We start from the raw sequence: 24875 nt of genomic DNA, 5'->3' as shown, positions 1-24875 counted from the left end.
GACGTTCTTTCGAACACATTGTTCTTTCTTATCTTATGACGTCTTTTCGTAACATTTGACTATAATATTGCGTAATTTTGATATTTATTTCAACTTTGTATGTTTAATCGGCGTCTGTTTGTTTTGTATTTTGACCTTTAGTAGTAACATTTAGTTCTTTATTCCTAATATTTGACCTTAATTGCGTACTTTTGTCCTTTTTCTTTCAACTTTGTATTTTTTTACCGAATGGCAGCCCATAGGTTGCGTCTGCAACTCCCTGCATGGTTGTGGCTGAGCACAGTTGGGAGCTGTGGCTGGTGGCAGCGATAGTATTGAGAGCTCCGCGAACGGGATATCGCTGTCAGGAGCTCCGTATATCTGTAAGGAGCTTAAAGTTAAACTGGTGCCGCCGCAAGCTTGCGCTTTTCAGGGGACCCCAGTTGTAGATGTGATGTATGGGATGACTCTCTCGGCCTTTTCTGGTACAATGTATACATCAGTTGTAGACATTTGAACGTTCGCAATTTGTAATATGATACCACATCAACAATCTGAGCGAAAGGGTATTCTCTTGTCCATTGTCGCCGATATAACAATAGTTTATTGCTACATCTTCCGGTTTATTATGTCCGGATTTTATCTGGCAAACGGAAATACAATTAGTCTCATGTGTAAACAAGTCACATGGCCGGACGAACAGACAGATTAAGATCACTGTTCAATTATTTAAGCGGGATCTTTGTTCGCAGTCGTCAGCAAATTCAGAAAATACCCACTACCACGAATAAGTATAGAGTTGTGAGTTCTAAGGAACAGATCACTGATACATCTTCAAAACAAACACATTTATGCAAGCATAAGTTTGCACAACCACACATCATATTACAGAGTGACCCATCGCATATCAGGCAGTGGTCGGAGAGGTTCATGGATGCTTACAGAATGAGTGAGTTTGCTGTTGCTATGGATCCACCGGAATCTGTACGGGGAATGACTGAACTGGATAGACATATGTTCAAGAAAAAAATGAAAGTTCCAGGGCTAAAGATTCCAGCCCGTAAGGTTGGCATTCTTAAAAAGTCCACGAAGATGTCGATGTTAAAGGTTAGATTGATGAAGCCAGTAGCAGAACTATCGGATGATGATCACAACAAGAAGACGCACAAACTGATTTTACTTGATCCAGAAAAATATAAATCCTATCAGGTACAGTCTGCTGGGGTCACTCTTCATTGTAGGGATAAACCCGGAAATATTAGTGTGGCTTCTGTGTGAGAAATTATCCTCATGTAGTCACTATACTGTCTATGCTAGGGTCACTCTTCAGTGTAGGGATAAACCCTGCAATATTAGTGTGACTTCTGTGTGAGACATTATCCTCATGTAGTCACTATACTGTCTATGCTAGGGTCACTCTTCAGTGTAGGGATAAACCCTGCAATATTAGTGTGACTTCTGTGTGAGACATTATCCTCATGTAGTCACTATACTGTCTATGCTAGGGTCACTTGTCAGTGTAGGGATGAATTTGCAATATTTGTGTCACTTTTGTCTGAGACATTATCTTCAAGGGGTGCAGGCTAAAACGGCACCCCAGCAAAACGTCACTGATTTCTCGGGCAAAAACGGAACCTCTATCTCTAATATCAAAAAGAACAATTTATGCAGTAGTATATATACTTTATTTACATGCTTTATTATGTTATGTTGTAGTATATATGTTTACCTTTGGGCAGGGACAAGGTGTGTTATCTGCAGAAACATTCTTGTGATGTTGGCTGCTGGCAGAAAAGGGAGATATATATGAAATATCTGTAAAATTATTATTTATATCCTACTTACTAAAATAAATATTAAATATATTGTATACCTGTTGTCTAATTTCTTGACATGTCCGCCAGACTCAGTTTCAGCTTGACATTGAGTTGATTTGAGTGAGGGTAATTAAAACTTCAAAGCATGTGATGTTTTCATGATAAGTCGGCGAGTAAATTCGAGTAGAGGCTAATTTCGAATGTAAACTTGTTTTAAGGCAATTAACATTTCACAACTAGTTGTGTTTGCAAGTGACCATGTGACTTTAATTTCATGTATTTCAGTACCAAGGTCAAAGGTAAATTTTTTTATAAAGTGCCGTTCTCCGCATGCAATAGTAGCCGTTTTTGCTTCAGACAAGGTGCCGTTTTGCTGAGGTGACATTTTAGCTATGACCCATCTTCATGTATTCACTACTGTCTATACTTTATCTATGTCCTGTGGTATCCCCAAGCACCAATTCCCGGTATGCTCATTAAGCAATTGTCAAAGGCACACACCCCAACGATATCCTGTCCACATGGTCATGCCCAGTGATTGTCAAAAACACAAACCCTAATGATATCCTGTCCACATGGTCACGCCCAGTGATTGTTATGATCACAAACCCTATTGATATCCTGTCCACATGGTCACGCCCGGTGATTGTTATGATCACAAACCCTATTGATATCCTGTCCACATGGTCATGCCCAGTGATTGTTATGATCACAAACCCTATTGATATCCTGTCCACATGGTCATGCCCAGTGATTGTTATGTTCACAAACCCTATTGATATCCTGTCCACATGGTCATGCCCAGTGATTGTTATGTTCACAAACCCTATTGATATCCTGTCCACATGGTCATGCCCGGTGATTGTTATGTTCACAAACCCTATTGATATCCTCTCCACATGGTCATGCCCAGTGATTGTTATGTTCACAAACCCTATTGATATCCTGTCCACATGGTCATGCCCAGTGATTGTTATGATCACAAACCCTATTGATATCCTGTCCACATGGTCATGCCTGGTGATTGTTATGTTCACAAACCCTATTGATATCCTGTCCACATGGTCATGCCCGGTGATTGTTATGTTCACAAACCCTATTGATATCCTGTCCACATGGTCATGCCCAGTGATTGTTATGTTCACAAACCCTATTGATATCCTGTCCACATGGTCATGCCCGGTGATTGTTATGTTCACAAACCCTATTGATATCCTGTCCACATGGTCATGCCCGGTGATTGTTATGTTCACAAACCCTATTGATATCCTGTCCACATGGTCATGCCTGGTGATTGTTATGTTCACAAACCCTATTGATATCCTGTCCACATGGTCATGCCCGGTGATTGTTATGTTCACAAACCCTATTGATATCCTGTCCACATGGTCATGCCCGGTGATTGTTATGTTCACAAACCCTATTGATATCCTGTCCACATGGTCATGCCCGGTGATTGTTATGTTCACAAACCCTATTGATATCCTGTCCACATGGTCATGCCCGGTGATTGTTATGTTCACAAACCCTATTGATATCCTGTCCACATGGTCATGCCCGGTGATTGTTATGATCACAAACCCTATTGATATCCTGTCCACATGGTCATGCCCGGTGATTGTTATGTTCACAAACCCTAATGATATCCTGTCCACATGGTCATGCCCGGTGATTGTTATGTTCACAAACCCTATTGATATCCTGTCCACATGGTCATGCCCGGTGATTGTTATGATCACAAACCCTATTGATATCCTGTCCACATGGTCACGCCCAGTGATTGTTATGTTCACAAACCCTATTGATATCCTGTCCACATGGTCACGCCCAGTGATTGTTATGTTCACAAACCCTATTGATATCCTGTCCACATGGTCACGCCCAGTGATGTTATGATCACAAATCCTATCTCTAAGTCTATATGTTTCCTATATCCTCTTATAATTGGTGGTTAATGTTTGAAAAATACCCGTGGAAAAGATATCCACTTAATAAACAACAACAAAGGTGTTGAGTGAGGGGAATTATTTTGCAGGGCCAACAGTTGACAAGTTTGATATGGAATATGCCAAGTTTAAGATAAAATTTTGGAATGTTGTTATTGCCATATACATGAGGATCATGGATTTTAATGGAATGGTAGAAATCCTGAAAATATGACTCTATGATTAAGTAGCCGTTATTTGTTGATCAGCATAGACAACAAAATACAAGGGGACTTAAAATAAGGGTATCACACAATTTTCCCAAATATTGACAAATCTCTGTTGTAGGATCTTGAACAGTCTGACAGACAGTTGCTGCAAGAAAATGACATTCAATGTAAAGACTTTGATATGTATGATGTAGAGATGACATACGAGAACTGGAATGTACAAGACATCCTTCGGGCTGTCATACCAGTCAGTTCTGACAGTGTCACCAGCTTCAGTGTCATCGGCCACATCGCTCATCTCAACCTTAAACCTGAAGTCTATCCGTACAAGAAACTTATTGGTAAGACCAACTTAGGAGTTGTTGAGAAGTGCTTTCAAAATCAGGGCAAACCTGGGCTCTCTAGTTAGCTTCCCTATAACTTCAACAGGAACCAAAACATTATCATCAAGGTCACTAGCGTCTCTAACCCATGACCACCATGGTTTGTGAAATCCATCTTGCAAGCTTGTAACTAGTCCACTATCTTAAAGGAAACAATTCTAATAATAGCTCTGCTAAATATTTTAAAACATGATTATAAATATGAATTTGTTTGCTTCATAAACAATAGCAATAATAATAAAAAGGGGTGAAATGATACTTTGGTGCATCATGAGTTTTCATGCAACGATACGAAACATGAAACACTTTTTTCTATATTGGTACGAGACAATACACTTGCCAAAATAAATTACTTACTACTCGTTTAATGCCCCTAGCCAGGTGTTTTTGATAGTCAAATATCACAAAAATAGTCAAGAAGTTTCAACGTGATATGACGTAAATATGCATAACGCAATAGGTAGCGTATCGTGTTACCGTGCTGCATTGTTTCAATTTCATAACATATTTCTAACCTCAGGAGTTTGTTCACTTGTACTTTGAAGGCAGTAAACATTTTCAGGAACACCATTTCTTACTATTTCATCATGAGGTATTTCAACAGTTGCCAGCATGATGCTGACATAGTAGCTCTTCATTAGCCGGTATCCATATCATCTTACAAGTACAATGTCATTTTGTTCCATGTGACACCCTCCTTTCGTTTTGTTTAAAAAAATGCTAAACAGTGTACTGCCATGTTCTGTATCAATAATAGTGACCAGGTTTTCATATATAATTTCCAGTTTCTTTCTCTGCTTGGGGCACGGGTGGCCCAGTCGTCTAAGGTGCTGCGATTCGCTGTGCAGAGTTGTGTCCCTTGGGCACGCCAGAAACCTATGATTGTGGGTTCAAATCCTGGTTCGCCCTGATTATGTTTCTAGGTTTGTCAGCACCATACCTGTGCTCGTGGGTTTCACTGAACTGGTAAAAGCCTGAGACCTGCATCACCTTGGGCTTTCCTCCCACATTAAGCTGACACACCTTCATATTAGTGGAATACTGTTAAAAGCAGCGTTAAACCCAACTCACTCACTCACTGATTTTGAGACATCTCAGGGATATGGAAGCAAGCATATCTCCTTAATAGCACAGGAAATTGTTGGACACATTAGTATGTCATGTGAAGGGACATGGTCATGCACAACTTCATAGTCTGAAAATAATGTTACTGTAGGTTAATGAAACTAAATAATGTCTTCCTTAGAGAAGGACCATTTTTGGAAAAGGTCGTGAGTGACCTACGTTGAAGGTCAAATTCCATATAGCGAGGTACATTTGTCAGAATGAAGGTGGCGAGTCTCAGTTATGTACAGTGCTGAAAGCATTTCTGGTTAACACGAATTTAATTATTCGCTAAACACAATAGTAGACCTACTTGGTGGCTTCAAGCTGGGTATTATTGGCGCAGACTGAGTAAGCTTTATGATGATAAGTACGAATTTCATTGATAATTATGGCAATGATTTCACAAAACCCAGTAAACATGACAAAGTGATATGTCAGCTATCTAAACGTCCGAGAATTCCATGTAAACAACAGGATTGTGTTACTCATGTCAACTCAGTTTGTATTCTCATAACCAGTGTGGGAGATAAGCTCCTTTCCGTAGGCCTGTGGCAGGTTCATCCCTTGTGTCTGGCCCATAGGTTCGATTTTGTAAGGGTCCTTATGACTTGCAGTAAAACTGCGTGTTGATTTATTTTGTCACAGAAAGCTGCAGTTTTTTAATAAGAGCCAGAAGAGTTCCGTCAGCCCAGCAGCTTCTATGTCTGCGGGACCGGATGGCTGCCTGGCATGTCTTTTTTTCAAATACTTTCTTGACGATGTTGTGAGCTCTGACAAGTGGTGAATTGTTGTAGCAATGGAAAATACACCTTGATATATCATTGTTTTTGTTATTCCAAGGTGTTTTCCTAATTATATGCAGAGCTTCACCCAGAAATCAGTTCACGACCACACAAGTTCAATAAATAATCACAAGCTTAAATTTAAGCTTTTTACTTTTACAATCCAAAAAGCAACACAGTGGGTGAAACGTGGCAGCAGCTCTAGAATTAATGTTAGTGCACTCACGAATGTTCAGAATATTGTCACTGTGGCGTGCCTTGTAAGAGGTCTGTCTCCATTGCTTGAACGTAGATGAGTGTTGGAATCTGACAGGAAGTCAGTGTTAGATAGGTATCCAATCTGCACATGGTAAGTAGATTAGAAACAAGTCAGATTGAAAAAGGCATCAAATCTCCCTCTGTATAACTCTTATATTATATACATGATATAGGTACAGACAGCCTTCTAGAAACTGTCCCATCTGAAACTGCCATAGTCATGTATACAAGGGCAGGTAACTCTTTACATTTCTTATTTGGAGTACAAAATCATACTGGCAAGCTCCACTCGCTTCTGTTAACTGTGGTTCAAACCAGCCATGTCAGCGCTTGATATTATTTTACCAGTATTTCAATCTTTTGCTGCCACCTACAGTTACTACAAATATATTTACACTAAAACTATTTACACAAAAATACAGTAATATTTTGTTTGTTTGTCCAGGGCAGGTAATCTCTGACAAGCTTCCTAATATCAGTACTGTGGTTAACAAGCTTGATGTGATTGACAACACATTCCGCAACTTCAAGATGGAACTTCTGGCAGGAGAAGACAACTATGTCACACAAGTTCGAGAAAATGGCTGCATATATGAATTTGACTTCTCTAAGGTCTACTGGAATCCAAGACTCTGTAAGTTCTCAATAGGCAACACAACGTTGAAGCCACAGATCATTTTACAGTCTCAGATGGGAATCATAATCCTATACCTTAGAAAGGATGGACTCCACTTGCATTAACAGGACACAGACACAGACACAGACACAGACAGGACACAAACATAAACAGGACACACACACAGACAGGACACATACAGGACAGAGCCACAGAAAGGACATAGACAGGACACAACCACAGATAGGACACAGACCTGGACAGGACACATACATGGACAGGACATAGACAGGACACACACACAGACAGGACACATACAGGACAGAGCCACAGAAAGGACATAGACAGGACACAACCACAGATAGGACACAGACCTGGACAGGACACATACATGGACAGGACAGAGACAGGACACATACAGGACAGAGCCACAGAAAGGACATAGACAGGACACAACCACAGATAGGACACAGACCTGGACAGGACACATACATGGACAGGACATAGACAGGACACATACAGGACAGAGCCACAGAAAGGACATAGGACACAACCACAGATAAGACACAGACCTGGACAGGACACATACATGGACAGGACATAGACAGGACACATACAGGACAGAGCCACAGAAAGGACATAGACAGGACACAACCACAGATAAGACACAGACCTGGACAGGACACATACATGGACAGGACATAGACAGGACACATACACAGACAGGACACATACAGGACAGAGCCACAGAAAGGACATAGACAGGACACAACCACAGATAGGACACAGACCTGGACAGGACACATACATGGACAGGACAGAGACAGGACACATACAGGACAGAGCCACAGAAAGGACATAGACAGGACACAACCACAGATAGGACACAGACATGGACAGGACACATACATGGACAGGACATAGACAGGACACTGACAAGACAATATACAGATGTAGACAGGACACAGACAAGACAATATACAGATATAGACAGGACACAGACATAGATAAGACACAGGCAGGACATAGACAGGACACAGACAAGACAGGACACAGGCAGGACATAGACAGGACACAGACAAGACAGGACACAGGCAGGACATAGACAGGACACAGACAAGACAGGACACAGATAAAGACAGGACACAGACAAGAAAGGACACAGACATAGACAGGACACAGTCACAGACAGGACACAGACATAGACAGGACACAGACATAGACGGGACACAGACAAGACAGGACACAGATAAAGACAGGACACAGACAAGAAAGGACACAGACATAGACGGGACACAGACAAGACAGGACACAGGCAGGACATAGACAGGACACAGACAAGACAGGACACAGACATAGACAGGACACAGACAAGACAGGACACAGGCAGGACATAGACAGGACACAGACAAGAAAGGACACAGACATAGACAGGACACAGACAAGAAAGGACACAGACATAGACAGGACACAGACAAGACAGGACACAGACATAGACAGGACACAGACAAGAAAGGACACAGACATAGACAGGATACAGACAAGAAAGGACACAGACATAGACAGGACACAGACATAGACAGGACACAGACATAGACAGGACACAGACAAGAAAGGACACAGACATAGACAGGACACTGACATTGACAGGACACAGACATAGACAGGACACAGACAAGACAGGACACAGATAAAGACAGGACACAGACAAGAAAGGACACAGACATAGACAGGACACAGACATAGACAGGACACAGACCTGGACAGGACACATACATGGACAGGACAGAGACAGGACACATACAGGACAGAGCCACAGAAAGGACATAGACAGGACACAACCACAGATAGGACACAGACCTGGACAGGACACATACATGGACAGGACAGAGACAGGACACATACAGGACAGAGCCACAGAAAGGACATAGACAGGACACAACCACAGATAGGACACAGACCTGGACAGGACACATACATGGACAGGACATAGACAGGACACATACAGGACAGAGCCACAGAAAGGACATAGGACACAACCACAGATAGGACACAGACCTGGACAGGACACATACATGGACAGGACATAGACAGGACACATACAGGACAGAGCCACAGAAAGGACATAGACAGGACACAACCACAGATAAGACACAGACCTGGACAGGACACATACATGGACAGGACATAGACAGGACACATACACAGACAGGACACATACAGGACAGAGCCACAGAAAGGACATAGACAGGACACAACCACAGATAGGACACAGACCTGGACAGGACACATACATGGACAGGACAGAGACAGGACACATACAGGACAGAGCCACAGAAAGGACATAGACAGGACACAACCACAGATAGGACACAGACATGGACAGGACACATACATGGACAGGACATAGACAGGACACTGACAAGACAATATACAGATGTAGACAGGACACAGACAAGACAATATACAGATATAGACAGGACACAGACATAGATAAGACACAGGCAGGACATAGACAGGACACAGACAAGACAGGACACAGGCAGGACATAGACAGGACACAGACAAGACAGGACACAGGCAGGACATAGACAGGACACAGACAAGACAGGACACAGATAAAGACAGGACACAGACAAGAAAGGACACAGACATAGACAGGACACAGTCACAGACAGGACACAGACATAGACAGGACACAGACATAGACGGGACACAGACAAGAAAGGACACAGACATAGACAGGACACTGACATTGACAGGACACAGACATAGACAGGACACAGACAAGACAGGACACAGATAAAGACAGGACACAGACAAGAAAGGACACAGACATAGACAGGACACAGACATAGACAGGACACAGACAAGAAAGGACACAGACATAGACAGGATACAGACAAGAAAGGACACTGACATTGACAGGACACAGACATAGACAGGACACAGACAAGACAGGACACAGATAAAGACAGGACACAGACAAGAAAGGACACAGACATAGACAGGACACAGTCACAGACAGGACACAGACACATACAGGACACAGACAAGAAAGGACACAGACATAGACAGGACACAGACATAGACAGGACACAGACATAGACGGGACACAGACAAGAAAGGACACAGACATAGACAGGACACAGACATAGACGGGACACAGACAAGACAGGACACAGATAAAGACAGGACACAGACAAGAAAGGACACAGACATAGACGGGACACAGACAAGACAGGACACAGGCAGGACATAGACAGGACACAGACAAGACAGGACACAGATAAAGACAGGACACAGACAAGAAAGGACACAGACATAGACAGGACACAGTCACAGACAGGACACAGACATAGACAGGAAACAGACATAGACGGGACACAGACAAGAAAGGACACAGACATAGATGGGACACAGCCACAGACAGGACACAGACAAGACAATATACAGATGTAGACAGGACACAGACAAAGGACACAGACAGGACACAGGCAGGACACAGGCAGGACATAAACAGGACACAGACAAGACAGGACACAGCCACAGACAGGACACAGACATATACTGGACACAGCCACAGACAGGACACAGACGTAGATAAGACACAGACAGGACACAGACACAGACAGGACACAGACAGGACACAGACACAGACAGACATAGACAGGACACAGACACAGACAGACATAGACAGGACACAGACAGGACATAGAACAGACACAGACAGGACATAGAACAGACACAGACAGGACATAGACAGGACACAGACAGGACACAGACAGACATAGACAGGACACAGACAGGACACAGACAGGACACAGACACAGTCAGACATAGACAGGACACAGACAGGACATAGAACAGACACAGACAGGACATAGAACAGACACAGACAGGACATCGACAGGACACAGACAGGACACAGATGTAAACAGGACATAGACACAGACATGACACAGCCACAGACAGGACACAGACACAGACAGGACACAGACAGAGACAATACACAATTGTAGACAGGACACAGACACAGACAGGACACAGCCACAGTTAGGACACAGAAAAGACAATATACAGATGTAGACAGGACACAGACAAAGGACACAGACAGGACACAGACAGGACATAGACAGGACACAGACAGGACACAGACAGGACACAGACAGGACACAGACATAGACAAGACACATACATAGACAGGACACAGACAGAGACAGGACATAGACAGGACACAGACATAGACAGGGCACAGACACAGACAGGGCACAGACAGGACATAGAACAGACACAGACAGGACATAGACAGGACACAGACACAGACAGGACACAGACAAAGATAGGACACAGACACATACTGGACACATACAGGACAAAGCCACAGACAGGACACTGACATAGACAGGACACTGACACAGACAGGACACAGACATAGACAGGACACTGACACAGACATGGACAGGACACAGACATGAACAGGACACTGGCATATACAGGACACTGACACAGACAGGACACAAACATAGGCAGGACACTGACACAGACAGGACACAGAGAGGACACAGCCACCGACAGGACACAGACACGGACAGGACACAGACACAGACATTGACAGGACACTGACTCAGAAAGGACACAGACACAGACAGGACACAGAGAGGACACAGCCACCGACAGGACACAGCCACAGACAGGGCACAGCCACCGACAGGACACAGACAGGACACAGACACAGACAGGACACTGATATTGACAGGACACTGACTCAGACAGGACACAGACATAGACAGGACACGGAGAGGACACAGCCACCGACAGGACACAGCCACAGACAATACACTGACATAGACAGGACACTGCCACAGACAGGACACAGACACAGACAGGACACTGACATAGACAGGACACTGCCACAGACAGGACACAGACACAGACAGGACACAGACATAGACAGGACACAGCCACAAACAGGACATAGCCACAGACAGGGTACTGACACAGACAGGACACAGAGAGGACACAGCCACCGACAGGACACAGACACAGACAGGACACAGACAGGACACTGACATTGACAGGACACTGACTCAGACAGGACACAGGACACAGACAGGACACAGAGAGGACACAGCCACGACAGGACACAGCCACAGACAGGACACAGCCACCGACAGGACACAGACACAGACAGGACACTGACATTGACAGGACACTGACTCAGACAGGACACAGACATAGACAGGACACAGAGAGGACACAGCCACCGACAAAACACAGCCACAGACAATACACTGACATAGACAGGACACTGACACAGACAGGACACAGCCACTGACAGGACACAGCCACAGACAGGACACAGAAAGGACACAAAGAGGAGACAGCCAGGACACAGACACAGACATGGACAGGACACAGCCCGGACACAGACACAGACATGGACAGGGCACAGCCACAGACAGGACACTGACAGACACAGACAGGACACAGACACAGACAGGACACAGACACAGACAGGACACAGACACAGACAGGACACTGACATTGACAGGACACTGACACAGACAGACACAGACAGGACACAGACACATACAGGACACTGACATTGACAGGACACTGACACAGACAGGACACAGACATAGACAGGACACAGATATAGACAGGACACAGATAGAGACAGGACACTGACACAGACACAGACAGGACACAGACACAGACAGACACAGACAGGACACAGACACAGACAGGACTCTGACACAGACAGACACAGACAGGACACAGACACAGACAGGACACTGACATTGACAGGACACTGACATTGACAGGACACTGACACAGACAGGACACAGACATAGACAGGACACTGATATAGACAGGACACAGACATAGACAGGACACAGATATAGACAGGACACAGATAGAGACAGGACACTTGACACAGACAGGACACAGACATAGACAGGACACAGACATAGACAGGACACAGATATAGACAGGACACTGACATAGACAGGACACAGACATAGACAGGACACAGATAGAGACAGGACACTGACACAGACAGGACACTGACACAGACAGGACACAGCCACGGACAGGAGACTGATATAGACAGGACACAGACATTCTTTTGACTGCTGAATATCCATGTTTTGGTATTGGAAATGGTTTTATAATGATAAATTAAGGAAGTAAAATTTTTTTACCCATGTTGTGTTTCAAGCAACAATTAAGTGTCTCTGTGTTTTTATCATGATGAAAGTGATACATTGAGCTGAACTTCTTTATTATGTATATTACATTGTAATGGGGATGTTTTCGGAAACAACCCATATGCTGTTGTCAAGCCATACTAATGGACAAGAATTGTACAGAATTATATTTGGAAGGGTAAGGTTTGACAATAATAACAATGAGTGGGATTAACATGAGAATTAACTGATAAACACTGAAGGATAATATTAAAGCAACCTGATGGACGGACAGAGAACACATGACAAGGCAGCCAATGTTCTGTGTCCTTGTGGATTCTTGGCGAGAAGGTGTCCCCAATCCCTCATACTGGTTGTGACCGCCTTCGTGGTCTATTGGTAGAACGTCTGCCTGGAGAGTGGGACCACCTCTGTGATCTAGTGGTAGAACGTCTGCCCGGAGAGTGGGACCCCCTCTGTGGTCTAGTGGTAGAATGTCTGCCCGGAGAGTGCGACCCCCTCTGTAGTCTAGTGGTAGAACGTCTGCCAGGAGAGTGGGACTCCCTCTGTGGTCTAGTGGTAGAATGTCTGCCCGGAGAGTGCGACCCCCTCTGTAGTCTAGTGGTAGAACGTCTGCCCGGAGAGTGGGACTCCCTCTGTGGTCTAGTGGTAGAATGTCTGCCCGGAGAGTGCGACCCCCTCTGTAGTCTAGCGGTAGAACGTCTGCCAGGAGAGTGGGACTCCCTCTGTGATCTAGTGGTAGAATGTCTGCCCGGAGAGTGGGACTCCCTCTGTGGTCTAGTGGTAGAATGTCTGCCCGGAGAGTGCGACCCCCTCTGTAGTCTAGTGGTAGAACGTCTGCCAGGAGAGTGGGACTCCCTCTGTGGTCTAGTGGTAGAATGTCTGCCCGGAGAGTGCGACCCCCTCTGTGGTCTAGCGGTAGAACGTCTGCCAGGAGAGTGTTAGGCCGGGGATTCAATCCCAAGCCAGGTCAAACCAAAAGAGGTTAAAAGATGGTACTTGTTATAACTCTGCCTGGCGCTCGACATTAAGGGCCTAAAATGAGGACTGGTTGGCTCGGAGTCAGTTAACTGTTTGTTTCTTTATTGTTTTACGCCGCAATCAGCAATGTTCCAGCTATATGACGGCGGTCTGTAAATAATGAAGTCTGGACCAGACTATCCAGTGATTTACATCGCAATCTCATTAAAATCAGATCTTAGTTCTCTCTATCACTATACAAAGATCTGAGGACATCCCATTAGGGGTCACGTCAGAACGACCTTTCCTCAGACCAATCAAAGCATCGCTTACCTGATCATTAAAGTAACAGTCGGAATGTGTTTCTTTATATATTAGACATTCTGAAATGTTCGTCTGTTCAGTTTAAAAAAAAATTAATCAAGAACTGTGTCAACATATTTTTCAAGCGTTGTCTGAAATGGAAGTTGCCAGGTTCAAATGGTGCCGCAAAGCTCGTGAAAGCTGCATTCTGATTGGCTGATGTCAACTTCTTGTTACTCGTTTCAGTGGTCGGTCAAAGTTCGCAAAAGGTCATTCAGACGTGACCCGTAATGGGATGTCCTCAGATCTTTGTTTAGCTGCAGCATGGGTTGCTGAAGACCTAGTCTATCCCTGATCTTCACGGGTCCAGTATACTGAGTGAGGTAGTCATGTTAAACTGCGACATGGTATCTCAGTGGGCTAGCATTTGAAAATCGGCATTAGTCCAGACTAGTAAAACCATACGTAGTGTGCATGCACATCTCTGGTCTGCTTCACGCTTAATTCAGTATAGGGATTCCATGGTACAGCCACAGCTAACACAGACCTGTTTTTATTCTTTTTCAGCTACTGAACATGGAACAATGATCAGCCAGCTGGAGAAAGGCGACACTGTTTATGATATGTTTGCGGGTGTTGGTCCGTTCGCCATCCCGGCTGCAAGGCGTGGTATCTCTGTCAAGGCCAATGACCTTAACCCAGATTCCTACAGCTCTTTACAGAGAAACATTTCTCTTAATAGAATTAAACCAGATATGTTGACAGCTTATAATCTTGATGGACGGGCATTCATTCGAACAGTTGTGAAGTCTGATTTGATGAAGAGGATAAAGTCAGATCCACAAGGCAGCAACATGCATGTGTTGATGAATCTCCCAGCATCAGCCATAGAATTCCTGGACTGCTTTGTGTCTCTTTTAGCGGATTGTGATTTAGTAAGGGAGGATGTAGATGATGCCAATTTACCAGTGGTGCATTGCTACTGTTTCAGCAAAAGCGTTGATCCAAGGAAAGATGTCGTGGAACAAGGGGAGAGAATTATTGCTAAATCTTTGACAGATGTCAGTGTGAGATTTGTTCGAAATGTTGCCCCCAACAAAGATATGTTGTGCTTAACATTTCGCCTGACAAAAGACATTTTATTTCATGAAGTACAGGAAGTTGGTTTGAATCTAAATGAGGATGGTAAGTTTGCTTATGATGTAGTTGCATTTAGATTCAATATCTGTTGGTGATTATAGAGTTAATGTACTTTCAGTTTTTAGATCCAAGATTATATCAACCAAAGATACAATAATGCTTCACCCATTGTCTGTCCTGCAATCGTACTGACTGGCATTGCGTTTCAGTTTCTTATGCTTGATTTTCAGGTGAACCAGAGGCTAAGAGAGTGAAAACTAACTGATGGCCATTGCAAAATCTTCATTCAAGTTTCAGTTTTCTGGAAAAGAGACAATGAATGATAAGAGGAACAACTAAACCTTAGAAAGACAAGAAGTCACATTCATCATGACAAACTGATCCTACATGTTATTTTGTGTACCCAACATTTGTAATAACTTGCTTAGATAAGTTAGCAGGACAAACCATACACCCAATATGTATATACTTATTCAGGTGATATTTTGCAATCACATGTAACTGTTTACATGTTTTATCAGAATTTGATCACTTCACATTTGTTTTGGAAGCCTTGTGGGGATTGGACAACTTCAGTGATATCACAGCAAGTAAGTTGTCTTGGCCTGGCACGTTTTTCTAACAGGCCTTTCAAACATGTTGAGGTTCAAGGTCACCCTCAAGGTCATAGCCTGAAAAAGTTGGGTCAGCGATCTGAAAAGGCCATGAGTGACCCAGTTGAGACTTCTCGAGGCAAGGGAGTTAACTGACTATAAAAGTCCAGTTTCCACCCTTGCTGAACTAGGCTGGAATTCCGGTGTAACATTTTGGCTGGACTTATGAGGTGATGCGTAGACCAATCATCATAGTGTAACTAACTAGACATCCTGTTTGAAAACAACATAGATTTCAACGTGCAGATTTCTGACGACTGCAGGATTTGCAAAGCATATGTATTGGTGTCGACAGATATTTTGCAAATCTTTTCATGTTTTAAATCAAGGTGCCAAAGTGATTTGATGCACTTTGTGAGGAAAGACCCGTTACAATATAGATCTGAGATGTTGAATCTGATTGGTCAAAAGGAGGGACACAGAAGGGACATAACTCGTAATAAACACTGGTGGTGCTACGAGGAAGCCTGGAAATTCCAGCCTAGTTCGGCAAGGGTGGAAACTGGCCTGGGGGATGTTACAAATGTCAGTCAAAGATTGGCCCAACTGACCTAGCATTAACAGTGATTTGTGTTCTCAAATGACTTGTGATGTCGCCCCATACCATTACTCTTCAATCACCAAACTGACGATGTTGAATTACGAAAGCGTTGCTGAAACGTTCTTTTGGACGCCTGGAGACCCTTGCACCAGTATCAGAGTTGTACAAATGAAATCTGTGAATTTGTGAACAGTATGCTCACCCAGTCTTGTCTTCTGAACCTCAGTTTTGTCTACACCAAGCTAGGCGTACCTGACCGTGACATGGAAGCAAAATTGGGCGTATCGCTGGACGTGGTAGTCGGATGTTGTGTTCCTTCTGGTTCCGTACGGAACTGCCACTAATTGGTCTCAACCCAGGAATCGTCCGAGATGTTTAAAGAGGCCTTTTGGTGTCGATTCCGTAGATGCACGAACCGAATATGGCTGTCTTGTTGACGTCTTATCAAGAGAGATAACATTGTGTTTCGATGAACATTAAAAATGCCTGTTAACTTCGTTTTGTTCCATTCTTCTTTGCAGTATAACCACGGAGAGTTGACGTTGATTTTCAGCAAGCGTTTATTACGTAAGCGTTATTTAAAAACAAGTGTTTTTCTGCGCACCTGATAGATGAACAATCATTGTGTGCTGTCCACATTTGAAAACCAAGTGAATGGGTATCATGCTTCCAACAAACACGCAAATATCCGAACTGTGCGCCGTGCATGAGCATACACATGCACATTCGGAATCAAGACCAAAAGGTCGAGAATTCTTCTTCATCTTGACTGATGCACACAACCCCTCCCCCCGTTATTATATATGTCATCATTGATCAATGGGTAAGTCAATATTATTAATGTTATGTCATTGTGTAGTCCACCATGTACATAAACCCTTCTTTCATGCTTAAAGTCAATCTCATAAGAATCGGATCTTTTAGGTCGCGTGGGGTAAACTCTAATTAGCCAAAAGGCATCGAGGCTTCTAAATTCACGGTACGAAAAGAGCGAAGCATTCAGCCATGCATATCTGAATTCTGTTTCTCGAAAACGAAATATAATCGGGGAGTAAATGAATAAAGAAGTGTTTTTACATTAGTTCAAGATTCTGCATACTGGAAAAAAACCAACAACAATACTTTCATTATAAAATCTTATGAACACGGATGTATTCATGAAATTACAGAGAGAACGTTCTTCTTTTGAACAACTAACAGACTGGACAGAAACAAAGATTTACAAAGTACCGACCCCAAGGCAAAGTGCAGAAATTACTTAATTAAAAAGGATGAACGCATGTCGAGACAAGATATACAAGCAGTGAAGGCTATTCCCACGAGGTAAAATACAATCAAGAGGCGCTCAAGTCGATGTACTGACACCAGCTGCATCTGCTCATCACAAGATTGCGCCATACTTTATTATATATTATGTTGTATATAATATATGCGGAATATGATGAAGTTAATATTATTCCGGGGAACCATACAGAATATGATCTTTTATATATTTCGACGTTTCATTACGAATAAATAATCCACATTATCTTATTTACTATCAATTGGAAACATCTTATTAAATACATAACACCGAATGAAAGGCGGGTGTGTGTGTATATGGCCCATGTTATATACATAATTCAGAATGAAAGGTGGGTGTGTGTATATCGGACATGTTATCTACATCATTCAGAATGAAAGGCGGGTGTGTGTATAGCGGACATGTTATATACATCATTCAGAATGATAGGCAGGTGTCTGTATATCGGACATGTTATATACATCATTCAGAATCACAGGCGGGTGTGTGTATATCGGACATGTTATATACATCATTCAGAATGAAAGGTGGGTGTGTGTGTATATCGGCCATGTTATATACATATTTCAGAATGATGGGCGGGTGTGTGTATATCGGACATGTTATCTACATCATTCAGAATGAAAGGTGTGTGTGTGTTTTGGGGACATGTTATATACATCATTCAGAATGATAGGCGGGTGTGTAAATCGGTCATGTTATATACATCATTCAGAATGATAGGCGGGTTTGTGTATATCGGACATGTTATATACGTCATTCAGAATGAAAGGCGGTTGTGTGTATATCGGACATGTTATATACATCATTCAGAATGATAGGCGGGTGTGTGTATATCGGACATGTTATATACATCATTCAGAATGACAGACGGGTGTGTGTATATCGGACATGTTATATACATCATTCAGAATGATAGGCGGGTGTGTGTATACCGAACATGTTATATACATCATTCAGAATGACAGACGGGTTGGTGTATATCGGAATCAAACCTAAAGCAAATAACGCTCGATGCATGGTGTCGTGCAATAACATAAAAAGCGCAACAAGATGTACACTGTCACGTGTCCTACAGTCGGACAGTCTTCAGTTTGTCAATCAGCGATGCCTACCACACGTGATTCCCACAAACGACAATATAGGTACACCGCGACATATTTTACGTACGCTTCTATATCCCATTGGCGGTCATCTGCGTTCATCAACGTGGCAGTCTGATGTCAATCACATGTACTCAAACCTGAAGTTATGATATTGTGTATATGTTTTCAAGAATAAATATTTGTGCTAAAACACGTTTGGAGGATTATTACTACACACTCTATCATCTTATGACAAAATCCTCAGGAAATTTGTTTTGTCTCCAACAAATAAGGTTTGTCACACCCTGTTACCCCACATTCCCATACATCCTGATCTACAAAAAAACATTGGCTGTCATTCCAGAAAAATGCTTTGATTTTTTTCAGGTATTCGGCACATGGAAATCGTGAAAACCATGCCACTCGCGACTGTTCGTATTCGTTATACCCGGAGTCGAGAACTCAGGACGGAGGCCCATCCCTCTACCTTTTATTTTTTTCAGCAAAACCTCACAGGCGTGATTTGTAACGTAAACAGTGGAACCTGCATTTGGTCTTTGCTCTTCGTACTGTTTCAGCTGCCTTAGCATCATGGCAGTAGATAAGCGTTCAAGACATTGTGCGAACCTGCACAAGGCACTCGTGACTGTATCATTATTTCTATGTTTGGATACCATGACGCCATACATAACCAAGCCACAAATATATAAAAAATGAGTGTATTCCCATGTACAAAGGACTTAAGCCTTACACCAAGAATGCAATATTTTTTTTCAGAATAACACAAATAGCGATATAACTGACAAACATTCCAACCCATATAGCTCCTAAGTTTCGAAGTGGTGATGTCAAAGAGAACTATCCACTGGTATAAAAACGCCCACCACATATTCCTGGATTTGGTTCATGATAGCATTGAAAAAAAATGTGATTAATAATATATCTAGTCAAGCAGATCCGTAAATTCTTATGTTATGGTTTATTGTATTCTTGCTGTTTCAATAGAATGTGTGTATCTGTTTATAAAATGGTGTAACTTCGGGATAGTTCTCTTTGACATTTTTGTTCAAATCATTATTACATAACAAGAGCCTTACTGAACCAAACATTTATAATATAAATTGCCAGTGTAAATAAAAGCCTTTTTCAAGTATTCCCAAAGAGTTCTGTATAAAACATAAAGGTTATCGGTGTGTTGCCAAAATGTTGACCAAATACGTTTGAAAGTTACTTCATTCAGGCATCAAAGTTGAATGGCTGATATCTCAAAATGATGTGATTGGTGGTTTGGTTCTATATGGCTTCATGGTATCTGTTTATTGTCCACATTCAGCACAGGAGCTTGTTATTGGTCAGTTTGGGAAATATACCACCCCAGTGTAAGTAACGAGACGTCTCTAATACTGTGCCGGGACCTAGGCGCGAGAAAGTTTTTTTTGTGTTGACACAAATCTGTACTCCCCTCTCCCAGAAAAGCTGTATCCGCCCCTGGGACACGTGCTTTGCTTTGTGACAGATAACGGGATAAGCTAGGGGCCAAAACGAGATCTGGACACTTTAGTTAACGAACATTTCCCAAGATTTGAGAGGTGAGTGAGTTGGAATTTAGGCCGCTTTGAACAATATTCCAGTTATATCGCCGTACTACCCATCTTCATCCACGTGCCAGGGCTGATGTCATATGGAAGATGTCATATGCCACTCAGTACCCATAGTTTCCTGTGACGTCACACTGGTTTTGTTTGTTTGTTGTTTCACGCCGCACTCAGCCATATTCATATATATGACGTCGGTCTGTAAATAATCGAGTCTGGACCAGACAATCCAGTGATTGACATCATGCGCATCGATCCACGCAATTGGGATATGATGACATGCATCAACCAAGACAGCGAGCCTGATCACCCTCTTATGAAAAGCATATAGTCGATGGCTTACTGAAGACCTATTCTACCCCGGATCTTTACGAGTCACGTCTTTGTTTTCAACATATATAAATTAATGTCTGAAGTTGCATTATAAAATCGACATATACTAGTCCGGCTTAATGTCGATTTTATAATGCTAGCCCAGAGATACCATGCCGCAGTTTTAACATGACACAGTATACTGACTCCCAGCCAGTCCTTGTTTAAGCCCCTTCATGCGGAGCACCAGGCAGGGTAACAGAAAGTAACACCTTTAGACGTCTTTGGTATAACGTAAGCGGATGGAACCCCCGACCTTCCACTCTCCGGGCGGACGTTCTACGGGTGGAGACCACGGCCCCATGTCCAGGGCTTTGTAGACAACAAATTAGTAACCAGTTATTCGACCAACCAAATACTTTTGTCATTATTTGGAACATTGAAAAAAAATAGTAACTAATATATCTTCATAGCAACTATCATTTTCACGCGGGACAGTATAATTTGTGATTTTACCCAAGCACATGGTTCAGACAAGTGTTTGGCCCTTTTACTCAATAATTTGAACTAAATCTAACATATACCATACTCCGAATGGCTTCAGGACCTCATTGGTTATAGAAGTTATATACGACACTCAGTATTAAGTTTTACTGGACTTATGGTGTCATCTGGCGCGACAGCTACCTGTCGGAAACAAGGTGCTTTTCACCATGAATAGGTCATAATTACTTCATGCCAGCGCATTGTTGTGTCTCTGTTAGCTTTATTAGTTTCTTAAGGATTTTTATTGATGTATTACTTTTGTGTGATGTATAAATTCCTAGATATTTAACAAAACAAAAACTTATCTCATTATAGTTTGTTCCTGCATTTCCGATAGCCGACAGGCCAAACATGACACTATGTTCAGGATAGTTTTATCCTTCTAGAAATGAAAGAAGCCATTTTTCATTGCTTTTACTGATTACAGTGAATGTCTTCACATGCAGTGGTGGGACATATTTAGACTTGTATGTCTTCAGGCATCATTCACAGATTACATCATGCTTCTTTCTGACGTGGGTGCCTGAAGCTCAGGGACTGGTGTTTACTGGCACACATGACACATCCGCTGCCTCGATGTCCGAGCTTCTGAAAGAAATGAATGTTGTCAAATTGGTTCTAAAGACGCACGGGAGAACTTGGTATAATCAAATACACAATCAAATAATAACACATACCAGGACTAAACATATGTTGTTAATGTCTGTAATTGTAAAGTTGTTAATATTTTTCATAGTGAATCATTTTCAAAGTTATAGTTACATGGTTGTAATATTATTTTATAATGTAGATCAGTGGAAACATGCATATATTTTTAGAATTGTAGTTTTTATACAACCATGAATCATACTTCTCTATGAGTTACCCCCGTAATACTTAGCGTACTGTGTGTTTACTGCTGTAGCCTGGCACGTCAGTTATTCACCCGGTACGAAAGCACTCATACCTCGCTACACGGATTTCGTACGAACACATATCATTATGAATATCTGAGACAAGGATATGGTTTCTTTTATAACTTTGTCTACAACTATCTAAAAATATGTGGTATCATTATATATATGCGAGATAAAGATAAGGTTTCTTTTAAAAGTTTGTTTACGTCTTTCCAACTATTACTCATCCCATGTACCTATCTCAAACAAAAAAAAACAAATAAAGCTCAGCGCATGGCGCCGTGCAGTAACAATTCACACCTGTAAATGATCTTAACTGTAATAGAGAAGGGAGACAACTCAACATCTACTGGTGATTGTTGCACTTTATGAGCCCGCCCTGTATGCCGAGTATTTATAATAGGACCAGAAACATTAGTATTGTGGACTCGGTCTTACATGTATAGGAATGGACAGTTATTGAACTGTTATTTTTTATGATTTTGATGATAACTACGTTGAGAGTATGTCCGCGCTATTCTCCATTATTTCCGAGTTCCAAAGGAGGGTTCGTGGACATTCCTTAACTAAAACAATCGTTAGGTTTCTTTTTGGGCAATCGTGTCTTGGTTGATGCATTTCATCATATCCCAATTGCGTGGATCGATGCGCATGATGTCAATCACTGGATTGTCTGGTCCAGACTCGATTATTTACAGACCGACGTCATATATATGAATATGGCTGAGTGCGGCGTGAAACAACAAACAAACAAAACCAGTGTGACGTCACAGGAAACTATGGGTACTGAGTGGCATATGACATCTTCCATATGACATCAGCCCTGGCACGTGGATGAAGATGGGTAGTACGGCGATATAACTGGAATATTGTTCAAAGCGGCCTAAATTCCAGCTCACTCACCTCTCAAATCTTGGGAAATGTTCGTTAACTAAAGTGTCCAGATCTCGTTTTGGCCCCTAGCTTATCCCGTTATCTGTCACAAAGCAAAGCACGTGTCCCAGGGGCGGATACAGCTTTTCTGGGAGAGGGGAGTACAGATTTGTGTCAACACAAAAAAAACTTTCTCGCGCCTAGGTCCCGGCACAGTATTAGAGACGTCTCGTTACTTACACTGGGGTGGTATATTTCCCAAACTGACCAATAACAAGCTCCTGTGCTGAATGTGGACAATAAACAGATACCATGAAGCCATATAGAACCAAACCACAATCACATCATTTTGAGATATCAGCCATTCAACTTTGATGCCTGAATGAAGTAACTTTCAAACGTATTTGGTCAACATTTTGGCAACACACCGATAACTTTTATGTTTTATACAGAACTCTTTGGGAATACTTGAAAAAGGCTTTTATTTACACTGGCAATTTATATTATAAATGTTTGGTTCAGTAAGGCTCTTGTTATGTAATAATGATTTGAACAAAAATGTCAAAGAGAACTATCCCGAAGTTACACCATTTTATAAACAGATACACACATTCTATTGAAACAGCAAGAATACAATAAACTATAACATAAGAATTTACGGATCTGCTTGACTAGATATATTATTAATCACATTTTTTTTCAATGCTAGCATGAACCAAATCCAGGAATATGTGGTGGGCGTTTTTATACCAGTGGATAGTTCTCTTTGACATCACCACTTCGACACTTTAGAGATATATGGGTTGGAATGTTTGTCAGTTATATCGCTATTTGTGTCATTCTGAAAAAAAATATTGCATTCTTGGTGTAAGGCTAAAGTCCTTTGTACATGGGAATACACTCATTTTTTATATATTTGTGGCTTGGTTATGTATGGCGTCATGGTATCCAAACATAGAAATAATGATACAGTCACGAGTGCCTTGTGCAGGTTCGCACAATGTCTTGAACGCTTATCTACTGCCATGATGCTAAGGCAGCTGAAACAGTACGAAGAGCAAAGACCAAATGCAGGTTCCACTGTTTACGTTACAAATCACGCCTGTGAGGTTTTGCTGAAAAAAATAAAAGGTAGAGGGATGGGCCTCCGTCCTGAGTTCTCGACTCCGGGTATAACGAATACGAACAGTCGCGAGTGGCATGGTTTTCACGATTTCCATGTGCCGAATACCTGAAAAAAATCAAAGCATTTTTCTGGAATGACAGCCAATGTTTGTTTGTAGATCAGGATGTATGGGAATGTGGGGTAACAGGGTGTGACAAACCTTATTTGTTGGAGACAAAACAAATTTCCTG

General features: G+C 42.4%; 1 protein-coding gene across 1 annotated transcript; it reads left to right on the top strand.

Annotated features, from left to right (window-relative positions):
• The first annotated feature begins 424 nt into the window (after nt 1-424).
• Nucleotides 425-17390, top strand: LOC139477679 (tRNA (guanine(37)-N(1))-methyltransferase-like). The gene is made up of 5 exons (XM_071260058.1): nt 425-1188; nt 4070-4292; nt 6927-7115; nt 15143-15760; nt 15946-17390. Exons 1-5 carry the CDS (start codon nt 667-669, stop codon nt 15978-15980), a joined length of 1587 nt encoding a protein of 528 aa, XP_071116159.1. The 5' UTR covers nt 425-666; the 3' UTR covers nt 15981-17390.
• The last annotated feature ends 7485 nt before the right edge of the window (nt 17391-24875 follow it).

This window comes from Haliotis cracherodii, unplaced genomic scaffold, assembly GCF_022045235.1.
Source record: "Haliotis cracherodii isolate W230 unplaced genomic scaffold, xgHalCrac1.p SCAF_34, whole genome shotgun sequence".
NCBI lineage: Eukaryota > Metazoa > Mollusca > Gastropoda > Lepetellida > Haliotidae > Haliotis > Haliotis cracherodii.
The sequence above is the reverse complement of the archived record's forward strand: the minus strand, read 5'-3'. Positions and strand labels throughout refer to the sequence as shown.

Excerpts from the sequence above, each read along its gene's own strand:
- LOC139477679 (XM_071260058.1), top strand. The coding sequence starts at position 667 with ATGGCCGGACGAACAGACAGATTAAGATCACTGTTCAATTATTTAAGC. Across the intron at positions 1,189-4,069 it reads AAAAATATAAATCCTATCAG|GATCTTGAACAGTCTGACAG; the intron begins GTACAGTCTGCT and ends TCTCTGTTGTAG. Across the intron at positions 4,293-6,926 it reads TCCGTACAAGAAACTTATTG|GGCAGGTAATCTCTGACAAG; the intron begins GTAAGACCAACT and ends TTGTTTGTCCAG.